We start from the raw sequence: 17,659 nt of genomic DNA on the forward strand, positions 1-17,659 counted from the left end.
GCACCTCGTAGTTTAAGAAACTGGATTATAGAGAACTGACTTTTTAGGGATGAGATGTGGCTCAGTGGGAGATCACTTGCATAGCAACTGTGAGACTGTCAGTGGTAATAACTGACTTTCACATCTTCTGATTCCCTTTTAAATGTATTTTATTTTTAAAGCTGTGCATGGTGGCCTATACCTTCAATCCTAGCACTCAGGAGGCAGAGGCAGGTCGATTGCTGTGAGTTCAAGGTCAGCCTAGTATACATAGGACAGCCAGGGTCACAAGAGATACTGTCTAAAAAAAAAATCATGTATGTGTATATGTATGTCTTAGGGTTTCTATTGCTGTGAAGAGACACCATGACCACAGCAACTCTTATAAAGGAAAACCTTTAAATGGAGTGACTCACTTATAGTTCAGAGGTTTAGTCTATTATTGTCACATTGGAAAACAAGGCAGCATGCAGTCAGACATGGTGCTAGAGAAGGAGCTGAGAGTTCTTACATCTTGACTCACAGGCAACAAGAAGTGGTCTGCGACACTGTGCGTGGCTTGAGCATATATGAGACCGCAAAGCCCACCCCCACAGTTTCACACTTCCTCCAACAAGGCCATACTTACTCTAACACAGCTATACCTCCTAATAGTACCACTCTGTATGAGTTTATGGGGGGCCAATTACATTAAAAACATTGTAGTGTCTGTGTATGATGTTTGTGTGTGTGTTTAAGTGTTCACTTTTGCATGCTTATATGTGTGCACATGCCACAGTGTGCACCTGGAAGTCAATGGACAGTTGCTGGTTCTTCCTTTCTGCCTAGTTTGAGGCAGGCTCTCCTGTTGTTCACAACTAGCAAGATAACTTCCGGAGATTCTGCTTGCCTCCCATATCCTTGTAAGAATGCTGGGATTATAGACTCATGCATCTGCGGGATGCAAGAATAGGAATTTCAACTCACAATGATAATGTATTACCAATGCCAATAGATATATTTTAACTATTTGCAGTTTTCTATATTAAAAGAAAAGTAGTTGCTAGGACAATGAATTGGCTTAGTGGGCAAAGGTACTTGCTGCCAGCCTGACAACTTACTCCAATCTCTGTTAGCCACTGTGTAAAGAGAAAACTGATCCCCATGGTTGTTCTCCAAATATTTTAACTAGTTATATTAAAAATAAAAGGAATCTTATAATTTAAGTATAATTTACCACAATGTATTCTAGAGTGGGGGTTTGAGGAAGGTCATTCTCATCGATTTGGGCTTTAGTTTTTTTCTTTTGTAAGCATAATAAAATCTTTAAAGTTGGTTGGGAATTCATTCATAAATGAATATAATATATTTTGATTAAATCCATTCCATTTTCAAATTCTCCTCCAACTCCTCCCTTTCACCTCTCAACTTTGTATACTCTGTTTTTAAATCCATGGATCATGTAGTGTTTCTTGTATGAGCATGGACATAGGACCATCCATTGGAGAATAAGTAGTCTCCAGGAACCATATCCCTGAAGAGCAGCTGACTCTCCCTCGCTCAACAGCCAGCTTTTGGTAATGAGGACTACTTTATTAGCCCAGTCTTCTTTTTCTTCTGAAATTTATTTGTTGTCCACTAATGGATGCTTTCATAAGTACATTCCTAAAACTGGCCAGGCAGTGGTGGCACAGGTTTTTAATCCCAGAACTCGGGAGGCAGAGACAAGAGTATCTCTGTGAGTTTGAGGCCAGCCTGGTCTACAAGAGCTAGTTTCAGGACAGGCTCCAAACCTTCAGAGAAACCCTGTCTCAAAACAACAACAATAACAATAACAACAGACCTACTTGTAGGCATTAACTTTATGAGATTCTTACATACATATTAAATTTATATTTATATCATACTTATTTATTTATTTGTGTGTTGAGGGGGAGGTGAGTAATATGGGTCTATCACAAAAATTTACTTAATTTTTAAAAAATTTTTATTTTGTAGAAAATACTGCAGTTTCTACCTGAACGAATTTTCTTTCGATGGCATTACCAGAGTATAGGTAAGATGAAAGCAAACAATGTATTAGTGATATGAATTTCTACCAGTTGAGGTCCCAACAATGCTTCATTTAACTAATACTATCAAAGTAGCGTATAGAAAGAATTAAAGGTATGGTAATTTAAATCAAGTCCAACTTGGACTTTGTAAGAAAATCTCTCTCACCACCACCACTGATTGAGTACAGAGAATAAGTGATTGGAGTGTTCAGCCCTAAATGCATCATTTATACCATATCTCTCCCACGAAAGGCACAGGAAATAGCTTATAAGAGGGGATGGAAGGAGTGTAAGAGTCAGAAGTGGAGGAGGGCTGTTGTAGTCATGAACTCACAGTGACTGCAGCTGCCTGCACAAGACCTGCACAAGATCAAGTCTGTTAATATTATAGGATGGATGAAGCAGGGGATTAAAGAAAGCAAAGGTGCTATAGTGGGAGGGGTCCAGCAGGTAGTGGGAAAAGAGATTGTATATGTGTATTAAAATTTCAGTTAATAAATTAAAAAAACTTAAATGTTATTTTAAATGTGCCCTTTGAGGTATAGTCCACGGGCTCCCCAGGAACATGCTAAGGATGCACTATTTCAGACTTCATTCTGACCTACTGAGGAGCATGGTGGTCTTCTAACAAGAGACACAAAAGGATTCCTGTGCACATCAAGTTGAGAAGCACTGATCTATTTTCTTAAATAATTGTACATTATTCCTTACCAAAAAATTATTCTTTAAGCCTGCATTATTGATACAATATTTCTGTGTTTGAATGCTTTAAGATGTGGCAGCCAGAGGGAACTTGAAATAAAGCAAGTAACATTGCTGTCCTTTCTACCCAGCTCTTTACATCTGACGGCACAGTTGCAATTTAAAATGTCCAAACTGCCCCATTCCAGGGAACCCACTGTGAATTCTGCATGTGCTTTATAAAAAGTTCCTGCTTCCGTCCTACCTGTAAGACTGTCACTTGATACGTTTTTCTTCTTTACCCGTTGGCTACACTGGAGGAAACCATAACCCTTGGAATGGAATCTTCTTTATTTGATAATTTCTTTCACTATTTATTGAGGGAGAGACAAACCTTTGGGGGCAGAAACAAAGAGCATGTCACCATTCCTGCTTTGGATGGGCCTCTCACCCTGTGGATAGATGAGAAAAGTAATTACACTGAATTGTTGCTGTGATGGGACTATAGTGCAAGGGAGAAGAAAGGTAGATGTGTCTACCCAGGAGAAGTTGAGGGGACCCTTCAAGAGAAGTCACTTCCACCTGAGCCTTGAAAGGTGAGCAGGGCTTCCTGGCCTGAAAAAAGATAGCATCATCAGTAGATAGTCCAAAATTCAGAGTTCTAATTTTAATTTAAGATTATTTCTATGAAAACAGGTAATAAGCTCTTACAGAAACTGAATTTGAGTTTTGTGTTACAAATTTAAATTTAAAGAATATAAAGCATGTACACTAAATACAACCACAGAACTTAGTGACTGAATCTTAATTCTGAGAGAGCTCCTTAATCTTTAAATCTTTCAAATAAGCAGAAAAAAAAATCCCTTATGTCTGAGAAGGTTTGCCCTAGCACTTCTCGAAGCTTTGCAATTACATATTTAAAATAGATAAAAAAAATTAAAACTGAAAAATATCATCTAAAGAGGTACCCTGAGGACTTGTGAGATTCTGTGGTGTGGTAATGAGAGTAACTGTGTGCAGCATTCTTGGCTGTTCAGGTAGCATCGTCATGGCTAGGATGAGCTAACCAGGGGACCCTACTTATCTAAGTTCGTGAGGGAGTGGCTATAAGTCATGCTCCCGTGAGCATGGAGCCAGTTCTCTTGGTTAAGCAACAGCCCCACAGCTTGGCCTTTCTTTCACCTTGGTCATCTGAAACCTTACTTTTCTTGGAGACACTTCTGTGTCAGGATCATGGAGATGAGGTCATGGCCTTTCTTTATGTAGTGCTAATTCCAGAAATGGTTCAACACCCCTCTCCTTGGACTGTGCCAGCTCGGTACAATGTTGTCTCATCTCTCTTTTTCTTCATGGTCTCATTCTTTCTCAGACCTTCTCCTTGTTGCCCATAAGCTCATTGCCCCTCTCCTCCATCCTCAAGCGGCTTCCTGACTTTTTTTTTTTTTTTTTTTTTTATCAAATAGATAGTTGTCTGATCACAAGTCTCCATCCTGCTGGTCTCTTCTTACCTACTCACTTCTAGGTCACCTGTTCTGATTTTTATTATTTATTTTTATAAAACAGTTTTATTGGGGGTAGAATAAAAAGAATATATAAAAATTATCATGATTGTAGCATCACCCCAAATTTCCTCAACCTCCTTAGTAGCTCTTCTGTTCCCCTCTTACCTACCTCAGCCTCAACCACTAATACAGTTTCACAAGATCCCCAAGGTATGCCACTGAAAGTAAAACCCGTAAAAGAAAAATTTTGATAAGTTGGATTTCTTCAGATCCACCACTGGTCTGTCTTTGTATTTTTTAGTCTTATTTAGATGGAATCACGCAGCACTGTTCTTTTTGTTTGTTTGGTATCTGCCTTAAAGTTATTACTGTGATGAAATACCATGACCAACTTGGGGAGGAAAGGGTTCATTTGACTTACATATCCTGGATGACTGAGGGAAGCCAAGGTAGGAACTCACACTGGAGTTGATTCTTGCTGACTTGGTCCTTATGGCTTGCTCAGCCTTCTTTCTTATAGAACCCAGGACCCACCAGCCAGGGTGGGCTGGTCCATCCTGCATTTCCCACCAGTTAGGAAAATACTCTATAGGCTTGCCTACAGCCTGAGGTTATGGAGGTATTTTTTCTATTGAGGTCCCCTTCTCTCAAATGACAATAGCTTGTATCAAGTTGACTCAAAACTAGCTAGCACAGCATCTTTTATGCTCTATTTACTTTGAGATTCATCTGTATGCTATGTACTAATCGTTCATTCCTTTTCATTTCTGAGTAGAACAGTATTCCATTGTATAGCTTTGCTGTCATCTGTTGATCCATTCTCTTGCTGATATAGTGTTCAGTTGATTCTCATATTTGGCTGTTATGCATAAACCTACTGTTAGACATTTGTGTGCAGGTCTTTAGGTAGGAATAAGCTTTCCTATCTCCTCTACAGCACACTTAACTGATAAATTGTTTTTTTGTTTTTTGTTTTTTTTGCAGAGTGGCTATATCATTTTATGTCCTCAGTAGTGTCATGGCCCAGTTAATAGCAGGTGTTACGGTCAATGTTTAGTTTTTGGCTGTGCTATCTCATTGACTTATGGTCTTAAACTTTTGTTCATAGAATTTCTGTGTGTCTCTGGTAACATGTGTTTCAAGGCTACCTGTTTAAAAGTTGTATTGTTTTATTTTCTCAATTTTTGTTTTTGGGGTTCCAATATTTTAGATGGAAGTCTTATCAGATATATGCCTTGGAAATATTTTCTCTATATTTTGAACAAAGTTTTTAATTTTTGGAGAAGTCCAATTTACCATTTTTATGGGTTTTACTTGTTGTCATATCTAGAAATCTTTAAAAATATTTTATTTAATATTCATACATGTATAGAATATGTTTGGATCAAAGATTACTTCTTATTTCTTCCCTCCAGTTCCTCCTTTATCTGCCCAACCACCTTTCCTTCATATACTCTATTTCTCTTTTAAAAAAAAAAATTGCTAAATCTTTTTACTGCTTCCTGTAAGGGCATAGGTGAAGGAGCACACAACACACTGAAGAATGGGTAGCCTCTCAGGGCCCACATCCCTGAAGAATTGACTGTCCCTCCCTAGCCAGCCATCAGTTGCCACTAGCTCCTTAGATAGGCATGGGATAGGAGTCTGTTATTAATACAAAATCATAACGATCTCCTGTGTTTGCTCATATGCTCCCCACCCCCAGTCCTACTCAGAAGACAGTCTGGTCTGGAATTCACAGAGATCCACCTGCTTCTGTCTGCCAAGTGCAATATCACACCTGGTGTATTTTCTTCCAGCAATTTTATGGTTATGTTTCACATTTAGGTCCTGGATCCATTTTTAAACAATTTTTTTTGGTGAATTATACTTTCTTCAGTGGACCACTGTTCCTTTGCACTTGCAGTGGATGTAGAAATGTCAGAAAATTCTATGTTCTTCCTCCATTTGCCACTTGCCATGATCTTTGCAAATCAGCAGCCCAGGGCGTTTTTGTGCCCCTGACCATTCTTGTGAAAGGACAACTGATGGTATGTGGTGGTACTGATCACTTTACTAGTTTGAGATATGAGGCAGAGAACAAATTTTTAAACAAAAATCAAAAATAGGAAAGAGCTTTGCAATGTTAGCATTACATTAAAAACATCTATCTGAACTTTTAGCTTGGAAAATATTTTTGAAATATCTTTAAAAGATTTTCATTTGTGGTACATGTTTTTAATCCCAGCACTCAGAGCAGAGGCAGGTGGATCTCTAGAGTTCAAGGCCAACCTGGTCTACAGAGAAAGTTCCCTGCCAGACTGAGCCACTGAGCTCTCTCTCCAGCCCTCCCTTAATACATTTCAGGGATGTTAGACTATGAGATATGGCCAAGATCTTAAAAAATGCAAGTTTCTGGAAAGAGAAAGGAGCAGTCCTACATAGCTGGATAATGCTACCCTCAGAAGACATTGTATACCAAAAAACATTCCCAGTGTGAGGTGTCAAATACCTCCTTGTAAATTGTCGGTCAGAGAAGCCCCAGAAACTCCCTGTTCCCAAAAGTACATCAGTGTAGACCACAGTGCTGGAAGGTGCTATTCAGACTCCTGGAAGAGAAAAGGTGTCAATAGTCTTAACTAGCCATAAGCCTTATAGACTAGAATGCTGCCCTGTCAGACAAGATGTGCCCACTGCTGTGCAGTTAGCAGCCACTCTAGTTCATATGCACAGGGCACACAGAAAAGTCGGCCTGACAGTATGTGTGTCTGTGATCTCAGCACTCTTAGGAGGTAGGAGACACTGTGAAAGCTACCCAACCAAGAGGAAGCTCCTGGCTCAGTACCAGCTTGATTTCTCTATTTCTTGCATCCAAAGCATCTGATATCTTCAGTAATAGGGTGTTATCATCTAGTTCTGGTGGACAACTAAGAAGAATAGCAACAACTTGTATTGTTTGGGGACCACAAACGCCTCTTATTTCATGAAATTTTTGTCTTTGTGGGCATGGGTGACTCAGTCTAATTTTTTCCAGCTCTTCTCATTTACTGGCACATTTCAATTTTTTCTTTAAAACTGAATAATATTCCATTGTACATATGTACCTTATTTTTATTAACCATTCCTCAGTTGATGGACATCTAAGCTGGTTCCATGTTTTAGCTGTTGTGAATAGAAGAGCAGTGGAATGGGTGAGCAAGTTTCTCTGTAATAGGAATGTCAGCCATCTGGACTTTTTATAAAGAATGGTTAAGAGTCTCCCATACTCAAAGTACTACTATCTTTAAACTTATCTAGCAAGAGCCCTTTGGGGGCCAGCCCCAATGCCTTCTCAGGGTTCAGAGAGGAAGCAGCAGCCAGTGAAGGACTCAAGATGTCTGAGGGCAAATGAATCTCTCACTCCATGTTTTTGATTCAGTTTCTTTATTGTTCTGCTGTGCTCCAAAGTTTCCAGTCTATATAAACACTCAATCAGCAATTCTCTGCTGATAGCAAGGTTACAAGGCTTGAATTTCTCAGGGTCATAAGACAGAGCTGCACAAACTTTCTTTATGGCTCCAGGGAGGTGTGGCTAGAAAAGCACCCAGGCACCACTAAGGCAAAAAAGTTGAGTTAGAGAGCTTTAAATTCTAAGAAGGGAAGAAAAGGGGAATTCGTGTGCTACATTCTTAAAGTGATTAATTACACTAGAGGTCTGTGATTCATAAAATGTAAAGAAGGGAGGAGCCTCACTCAACCCGCCTGAGTTATGGAACCTGAGAACTCAGGGTAGCCTTGATGACCGGCATAAACTGGAAGAAGACATGCATTTTCACCAGTGTTAGCTGGCTGGGGGAGGAAGGGAATCTCTCAGATATAAGAATTGCATCTATCACCGTAAGTGGTTAGAACAATGGGAGTTTATGGCTATATAGTGCAAAATCCGGGGTCTGACAATTTCCAGTCACCCATGCCAAACAGCGGCATTTGTCCCCATGCCGCCTTTGTGAAAAGAATTACTTTTCTCCAGAACTGCTTAAATGATCAATAGCTTTTCCTGTTATCTTTCAGGGTTAAGACACACGCAGTTAATTTCCTAGACTCAGATCCTGTATCAATAAACCAAAGTGAGAGTAGGTGCAAGGACTTAATGACCTTTTAGAGTTGTGGGGGGTGTTTACCTGAGGTTGCACTTTCCCAGATCAGCTGCGGTGAATTTGGGGCACCTCCTCATCTGTGAGGACAATAAATCAACAAGCTCAGATGTGCCTATCTTTGAAGGTCCCAAATGTGATCTATTTGGAAGACTCCTCTTGTGGCCAAATGTTCTACAAATAAAAGATAATTGCAGGGAGCTGGCTTCTAAGTTTATCTCAGGGAATGGAGCAGAGATTTGACTTGAAAACAAAGGTTTTTGATTGTGTGACTAACTTTCTCACCAGGGTCCCACAGTTTGGGGGATAAAGTCACCTGAAATACTAGTATACAGGGAAAATTATGCCCAATAATTTAGTAGACTGCTGAATCTTGGGACAAGTCCCATTAGAGAAGTAGAGTGCTATATCTTCACAAGGGATTCACAGCAGAACAACCGCTATTCAAAATTCGGTATTCCCAGCATCTGGGCCTGCCTCCACCAGAATACACTTTTTCTGGTGGGTTGACCTTTTGATTGGTTAACTAAAATTTCACCGCATAATCCTGCAGACTGAAGCAGTTATCTTTTTTTCTGTGAGGTTGTTTGTCTTTGATGATCAGTCTTAACGTTTTTGAAAAGGCATGCTTTTTTTTCCTTTCTAAAGCTGATCTTTAAACAGTTATTTTGAGTACTATTGTGTTAAGAACACTTGCTGCTCTTACAGAGGATGTGGGTTTGGTTCCAAGCACCCTCACATTTGGTAGCTTACAACTGGTTGTAATTCTAGTTTCAGGGAATCCAGTGTCCTCTTGAGGTCAGCTGCACTAACAGTGCACACACATACCTGTGTATGCATGCATACATGCATCATATATACACACATAAATAAAAATAAAATAAAATAAATGTAGATATTAAATATTCCCTCATATACCTTAAATATTTTTAATATACTCTATTTCTAACCAGTTGTTTTAAACTTCTAGGCTCAACTTTAAAGAAGCTTCTACACACTGGAAATTCTATTAAGGTAATCATTTTTGATGAAAGTATAATGGAATATTTCTTTAAACTTTTTTAGATTTATTTTATTGTAAGTGTTTGAGTGTTTTGTCTACTTGTTTGTATGTGCAACACATGTGTGCTTGGTGCCACCAGAGGTCAGAAGCGGGCACTAGATTGTCTGGAACTTGAGTTATGGATGGTTGTAATTAAAGACTGTGGGAACTCTTCCAGCATGTTTCATTTGCATCTGATAACACACTTTAAATTCTCATTTACTTATGTATTTTCTTTTATTGACATCTTTTTAATCATTTAGGACAGAAAAGGAGGAATGTGTGTCTTTGAATTCTGAAGCTAGGGTAAGACGGAAGTGAGTGTAGAGTGAAAAGGGACACGCCTGCTCACTTCTGTTGGGTGCTGCTCACCATTCGGATCATGGTGAAGGTGTGCAAGGACGCTGAGGATTGACACAGGCAGGGAAGTAGGGAAACAGCCCTATGTCTCTTACCCAGGTCTTCAGAGTCCCATTTAGCTCCAAGGAACATTTTGTTAACATGACTGAAATTCTGCTCTGTTATCTCATAGTGTAAATGTGGAGAGAGAATATCCCTGCCATTGCTCCTATGGACAATTGAGCATTGATGATCGGGATAGTGTTGTCTCACAGAATGAAGTGCTATTGATAATTCAGTGGGAGCCAGGCACTGCTCGATGTGCCTTATGCGTGTTAGCTCAGTCAGTCTTCCCATTTCGCAGATGGGCAACTAAGACATAGAGAAGTCAAGTGATTCTCCATCTATCAGAGCTAGACGGTAGTAGAGGGTAAATTTGAACCCAGGCTGCCTAGCGCTGGTGCCCAGTCTCTTAGCCATTGTACTACATTACATTCTTGCTTCTTAATGAGAGAAGAGCTTGTGTACTTGATATCTTTATCCTCTCCCCTTCTCTCCCCTACTTCCCTTTCTCTTTTTGCGGGGTGGGCAGGATTTTGCTTTGAAGTTCATGCTGGCCTGAAACTTGAGATTTTCCTATCTCAGATTCCCAAGTGTTGGGATTACAGATGTTATACCACTATACCATACCTGTTATTCTCTCTCTCTTTTCTTAAGACTGATGCTGTATTGCAATGCATTTCTACAAATATGTGTTAAATGTTTGATTTTTGTTGATTTTAATTTTGTTTTTAGATAAGATGTGAAGGAATCAGACTGTTTCTTTTGTGGCTTCAAGCACTTCAGACAAACTGTGCAGAAGAGCAGGTGCTGATTTTCGCTTGCCTGGTGCCTGGTTTCCCAGCGGTCCTGTCATCCAGGGGACCCTGCACACTGGAGACACTCATCAACCCTAGCCCTAGTGTAGTTGATGGTAAGCAGCATTACCAGGGCTGAATGCTAAAATGACATTTTTAATTTTTATTTTTAGATATATGTATGTGTGTGTTTATGTGTCTATGTGTGTATCTATAAGTGTATGCCTTATGTGTGTGGGTACCCGAGGAAGCCAGAAGAGGACACCAGATCCCTCAGAAGCTGCCGTTACAACTGATTGTGAGCCATATGTGTGCTGGGAGTAACTGGTTGTGGACCATATGACATGGGAGCTGGGAGCCAGACTCAGGTCGTCTGGAAGAGCATCAAGCCAAGTGCTCTTACCTTCCGAGCCATCTCTCCTCTTGAGCTTATCTTGAGGTTTCCTTGGTGTTGATGTTCTTGAATAAAAGTCTAAAGATTATTGCTTGTGATTCACAGAGGATTCCTAAAGACATTTAGAATCCATAGGTTCAGCCCACAGTACCACAGAAAAGAGTAAAAAACCTGGGTACATGGAGTGGTGGCATAAGCCTATGATACCTGCACTTGGAGGTGGAGGTAGAGGCAGGAGGATTAGGATTTTAAGGTTATTCTTGATTGCCTAATAAGTTTGAGACCAGCCTAGGCTGTATGAGAGACTCTTGTCTTAAAAAACAAAACAAAACAAACGAACAAACCAGAACAAAAAAACCTGGAGCCTATTTTCTACTAAATTATAGTGAGAATATTTGTGAAGTGACAGAAACAGGAGTGGAATGCAGGGGCAGATGTTGGCTGTAGTATGAAGTAACAAGTGCTTTGTGTCAGCTAATGAAATTTAAATGTCCTCCCTATCCACCGCCTTTTGTTCTTATCACTAGTGTTTCTTTAAGAGGCCATTCATCTCACTTTGCCAGCTGTGTTTTTCCATGTAGCATTTATAGAAGGACTGTAGTGGCCTCATTGGTCTATCTGTGTCCTGTAAGTGTGAACTTACTGTGTAACACTTCATTGCATTGGATTTTAGGCTAACAAAACCAGAATTTGATGGGAAAGAATGGTCCAGAGGAAGAAAAGGCTTCATGGACTTTTATGCTGGGCCCTAAGCCCTAGTTCATGCTGGTTTTGGGTGCAGTTGAGCAGTTCCAGTAGCTGGATAGATGTGTTGTAATAGAGACCATTTCTAAATTTCTATTTAAAATTGATGAATAACTTCATAATTATTTTTTACCCTTTAGCAAAAATATTCCCAGAAGAAATCACCCCACTTCTGCCAGCTGTATCAGGAGAGAAGATTGCTGAGGACCAAACCTGCTTTTTTCTTCAAATACTGTTGAAATATATGGTTATTCAGGTCAGAGAAAAACCAAGCTGTCTCACTGATTGGTTTATTTTTGTAGGAAGGAGAATCACTGCCTCTTTTTTTTTCTGTGTGTCTGTATTGCTTTCACTGGGGTGATTTTTCTGCAGTGATTCATTAAACACAAGGCATGCATTATTGCTGGGCCACTTCAGCAAGACTTGGTGTGAGTACTTTTTGTGTGAGTTAACGTATTACATCATTTGGCGATTTCATACACAAATGAAGTATATTTATATCATCTTCATACCTCTTTCTGCTACCTCTTCCTGTCTCTTCTTTCCCCATCATCCTTCTAACTTCATGCTTCCTCCTCTTCCTTTTTTTTTTTTTTAAATGTCAGAGTCTCACTATGTAGCTCTGGCTGGCCTGAACTTGCTATATAGATCAGGCTGACCTTAGATTTCACCTACCACTGCCTCCTGAGTGTGCCAGCTTACCCAGCACCTCTTTTTTAACATAACCCATTGAGTACAATTAGAGCTGTTTAACTAGATGTGCTTATATGCAGGGCCATCTATTGGACCATGGGTAGCCTACCATGGGCCACACTGCTGAAGAAAACTGACTCTCCTTCACCCAGCAGCTACCACATGCCAAAAGCTCCTCCTCTGTCCATTTTAGAATGTTGACTGACTTGACCCTGTGAAGGCAACCACAGCTCCTGTGACATGCCCTGCCCTGTCTAGGAGATAGCTATTTTGTCGTAGTCCTTCTTGACCTCTGACATTTAGAGTTTTCCAGTCCTCCTTCCAAGATGTTCCCTGAGCTATGGGACAGGGGTAATATATACAGGCGTCCTAGGTGGGACTGAGCACAGTCACTTATTCTATGTACTTGAACAGTTGTGAGTCTCTGTATAAACCACCATCTAGCACATCAAGAAGCTTTTCTGAAGAGGGATGTGAGGTGCTAACTATGGGAATAAACAAGAGTGTTTAGAAGGCAGTTTGATAGAGTGTCCCTTTAGCAAAATAAGTGGGATCTACCCTAGGGCCTGTGATACTCAGTCATGGGTTCTTGGCCAAGTTTACCATACCTAAAATTTGTATTATCTTTTGAGCTTTGTTGAAATATGATTTCATTATATTATTACCAATATTGTCATTTAAACATTTACAATAGGAATCTTAATCTAACATCATTTCATGTTTGTATATATTAGTTTAAACTGTAAATATACAAATGTTCTTTCCCACATATTATCTACAGGCTGCAAGTTTGGAATGGAAGAATAAGGAGAATCAAGATACTGGTTTTAAATTTCTTTTTACATTGTTTCGGAAGTATTATCTTCCTCATTTGTTTCCATCATTTACTAAGTTAACCAATGTCTACAAACCTGTACTTGGTAAGTGCTCTTTGATTCCTGTGTGGATGTCATCTACAGAGAAACTACACAGTAGATTTCATAATAATCCCTTTAGGCAAAATAGCCACACTAAGTTCATATTGAATGGTAATGTTATTGTGGGAAGATAATGTTACTTAAAGAACAATTCAATTATGTGAACTCACTAAGAGATTTTTGCCTCATGGAAATAATTGAGGCAGGAGAATTGTGAGTTAAAAGCCAACTTTAGCTACATGTAGAAATTCTGTATTTAAAAAGAAATAAAAAATTATTTATTGTCAATGTTTTAGCCTCAACAAGGTACTCCAGGAATATAGGAAGTAGTTAAATTACAAGGTAGGGCTTATGGCAAGTTCCTATCTCAAATCCAGCCATATAGAATTCGTATTTGATGAAAGTAATGAAGATTGAGTTTCTGAGTTCATTTAGATGAAAGTCTTGGCTTCCTAAGTGTCAGGATTACAGAGTTGCGCCACCATGACTAACTTTAGATATTTTTTATTAAAGTTCATGTTTGCTTTTACGTTTGTTCCTGTCATAAAATAACATTAAATTAGCTGTTCAAGAAATGAAGATATATTTACTATTATAGTCTCAAATAATCCTCAAAATTGTTAATTAGAACAATTAGCATGTTGGTATACTATTGCAGTATGTAGATAATAACAGCCACCTCTCTTTATTTATATTGCAAAGCAAAATTAGAAAGAATGAAGCCTTTTGGAAGATGCTATTCTTAAACATTTATAGGTCATAATTTTTAGTTGCTATTCAAACAACTAAATATATGTTTATTAATTGAAACCATTCATAGAGATTATGTAATGTTAAGATTCACTAACTTAATTATGTTTTTTTTTCCATCCTATCAGAAATTCCCCATTTGAGACCAAAGCCAATATATGTTACTGTAACTCGAGATAATGAAACAACTTACAGTACAAAAATTCCATACATGGCAGCGCGTGTTGTTTTCATTAAATGGATTGTAACTTTCTTTTTGGAAAAAAAATATCTAACTGCAACACAAAACACTAAAAATGGAGGTGATGTATTGCCTAAAATCAGCCAGGTATGTCAGCCATTGTTTAAAATCTTTTTTTTCTCACATAATAAACACACTTGCACATTAGCAAAGTCACTGACTCTTAGAACTGTGGTTTTTAAAAGTCTTGATTTACTGGCTCATTTGTCTGCGGGGCTGAGGTTTCAGAGGGAGCTTTGGTCTGAAGACCTTGTCATGCAGTACTGGAATTGCTACAAGAAGGCAGTCTCAAGGGCAAGGAGAATTCTGAGAAGATAGCTCTTATGGGTACTCTTGTGGGTACTCTCCTGCCTCCCTTCTTTGCTTAAGTGTTGTGTCTTCTGAGCACAGTCACAGGCTCTTGTCTTCATCAGTCACCAGTAGCTGGAAGACCCTCAGGTTATGTAGATGTGGCCTATGGAGTGGGCTCATGCTTTCGCATATCCTCTGGTATCTCAGGAGAGGGTGTATACTAGCAGCTCAGGATCCTGAGGTAGCTATTGCTTTATGATGCTGTTCCTAGAAAGAAGTCTACCTTTGTTTAAGGCCTTGATAAAAGACTTCTTAGGTTGAAGGGTCTTCAGTATGTCTACTTGGTAGAGTACTTCTGTTTTTCAGAACTTAGAGATCAGTCACATTACTGAAGGGTCATGGCTTTGTGTAGGTTGATTACTTTTGTTTCTTGTTCCCAAGAACATGGCTAGCAAGTATAATGCACTTACTAAATATTTGCTGATATCAAGGACGTTCCAGACAGTGACAGGACATTGACCCAAGCTGGGGAAACATAAGCTGGAGGAAGCAGATCAGAGTTGGTATACTTCAAGGTCATTAGTGCCTTGATGGAAGGAGGACTACCAAACATCTAGAGCCTGTGGATCTGCTGTAGAGGACTTACTGGAGACCCAGAGGGCAAACTTGTTTTCAAAAGCATCTTGGGACAAAATTACAATAAGAACAACCAAGGGCTTGCTGAAAGCTCAGAACAAAACCAAACAAAACCCTTTAATTTCACACTTTGGAAGTTAGAAGATGAAATGAAAATGGTAATGATTATATTTATTTTCTTAAAATTTTTATTTCAAATTTAAAATATATTGTATCATAGGTCTAGAGTGAGTGAACTAAGTGAGGTGGTTACACACTTTTAATCCCAGCACTCCAGAGGCGGAGATAGGTAGATCTCTGAATTTGAGGCCAGCCTGGACTACAGGGTGAGTTCGAGGATAGCCTGTACTATTGCACACTGAAGCCCTGTCTCAAAAAACCAAAACCAAAACAAAACAGCAACCACCAAACAAAACAAAACAAAAAAAGTTACTGTCCTTGTCAAGGTGATCAAAACTGTTTCAAACAACACACAAGTTTTATAAAATATATTAAAAATATTTTAAAGTTCTGTTTCACAAGAGAATTTACATTTTTGCTGAATATGAAGTGGTTTTGGTCTTCTGTTCCCCAAGTGAAATAATGTCCTTGTCTTGGTCTCAAACTAGTTTTTTTTTTGACAGGGAGAAACAGCTAATCATGTGCCTTTTAGACTTAGCTTTCCTAGCACTAGGTAAATCTGCTCTTACAGATTTTCTTGTTTTTGTGATATGTTACTTAGATCTTTGTTACTGTGGCAAAAATACCTGAAATAGTCAATTTAAAATGTTTATTTTGGCTCATGGTTTAGAGGTTTAGTTTATGGTCATTTAGTCCTGCTGGTTTGAAATTGTACATCAGGGATTGAAAAAAAAGAGAGAGACTGCAAGGCAGCTGGCATATTTATTTGTATAACTCTTTAGTTATATTAATAAAACATTACTTTTACTAATTCTGAGACAATTCTCCCAGTGATGTACAGGCTCTTGGGATGAATGGAAAGAACAATGACACACATAAGCTGACATCCCAGCAGAACTTTATACATTTGTTTGTTGACTCTGTTGTAGTGTTCTCTGTTGCTCTTGAACTTTGCAGAGGCAAGGGTAGGATGTGCGGACCATGTTGGCAGATCAAGATAGAGAAACTGAGTGTCATCACTCTCAGGCAGCACCGACAAAACAACTGAGACATTCCCTCAAGAGTTGCTTTGTGGGTAGTGGGTGTCCGTATTTATATTGACCCTGAAAATGAGCATGTATGAGCAGTGGGGTTGAGAGGTACCAGGGTGGTAGAGAGATTGACATGGGGAATAAGTGATAGTCTGTGTTATGTGGATTTCTGAGCCAAGCCGTGGTAGTGCTGGCCTGGTCCTGGTAGGCATGACTGTTCCCTGATAAGGCTTTTTTTTATGTTCCAGAGGACTAAAAGTCATGTCTGCATAGACCAGCAGGATGGACTCATGCTAACAAGAGCTTTGAATTTCAGCTGAGTCTACTGGATGGGAGACAGGTCTCTTTCTGGAGCTAGTTCTTCATACTTATACAGCCATCTTTTTAGCTCCAGAGCTTATGTTTAAATGACTTGATGCTACATAATTCTCCATGCTGTTTTAGTTATTTCATTGCTGCCTCAAAATGTAGTGTCTTAAAGCAGAAACCTTTCAACCTTATTTTTTGATTTTATTTGTGGTACAGAATCTGGCTTAAAACAGCTTGTGTATTTTATGCACTCTTGGGTGGGTGACCTTTAGCTGGGGATGGCTGGTCTGGAGGATCTAAAATGACTTCATTCACATGCCTGTTAATGCTAGTTGGAGAGAAGGCTGGCTCATCTTGAACTAGTCTACACTGTTTCACTAGCAAGATCATTTGGTTTCTTATGTGGCCCCTGGGGGCTCTGAGAACAAAATGTTTTAAGAGTTGGAAAATGTTAACTGTTCCCCTTTTGGGCCTGGTGATTCTCAGTGCTTTTGTTATAAGCAGTCTTCCAAGTTTTCACACCTCTGTGGCAGTAGAGTAAATGAGAAGTGTAGCGCTCTGGTGTGATGATGACACACATTGCATTTACACCTTAACTTATTTTCACAAATGCAAATTAAACTTTTTAGCTGACAAAATTTCACAGCCCTCTTTCCTGAAATAGCTTCGTAGTTTTCCTGTTAAAGTCACTGAGTTGAGAACTGATTATTTGGTTTATTAGAAAATTGGTAAGGAGAGCTTCAAGAGTCGTGTTTCTGGCACCTTGTGATACCCTGTGCAAGTTGATGGTAATCAGAGTACTTGAAAAAAAGGCAAGACCTGAGTCTGGGAATGTGGATTAGTGGCAGAGCACAAGCTCACTTATGTGAGATTGTAGGTTCCTTCTCTAGTACCGCAATATTCACAGAACCCAAAAGGCAATGAGCAAGACAAGACTCACATTTTACTTGGTGCTGGTGAGTGAGGATGTGGATTGCTGAGACATGTG

General features: G+C 39.2%; 1 protein-coding gene across 3 annotated transcripts in view; it reads left to right on the plus strand.

Annotated features, from left to right (window-relative positions):
- The window catches only part of Ralgapa2 (Ral GTPase activating protein catalytic subunit alpha 2), a 273,816-nt gene that overhangs the window by 57,385 nt on the left and 198,772 nt on the right, over window positions 1-17,659 (plus strand). For all 3 annotated transcript variants that reach the window (XM_041670313.1, XM_041670314.1, XM_041670315.1), the window contains exons 4-9: window positions 1,957-2,014; window positions 9,278-9,321; window positions 10,484-10,661; window positions 11,824-11,939; window positions 13,158-13,296; window positions 14,172-14,371. In XM_041670313.1, the coding sequence (XP_041526247.1) occupies window positions 1,957-2,014; window positions 9,278-9,321; window positions 10,484-10,661; window positions 11,824-11,939; window positions 13,158-13,296; window positions 14,172-14,371 (735 nt within the window). The remainder of the gene's footprint in view (window positions 1-1,956; window positions 2,015-9,277; window positions 9,322-10,483; window positions 10,662-11,823; window positions 11,940-13,157; window positions 13,297-14,171; window positions 14,372-17,659) is intronic.

Source organism: Microtus oregoni, unplaced genomic scaffold (assembly GCF_018167655.1).
Source record: "Microtus oregoni isolate MIOR12 unplaced genomic scaffold, Mior012 000020F_ref0000438, whole genome shotgun sequence".
NCBI lineage: Eukaryota > Metazoa > Chordata > Mammalia > Rodentia > Cricetidae > Microtus > Microtus oregoni.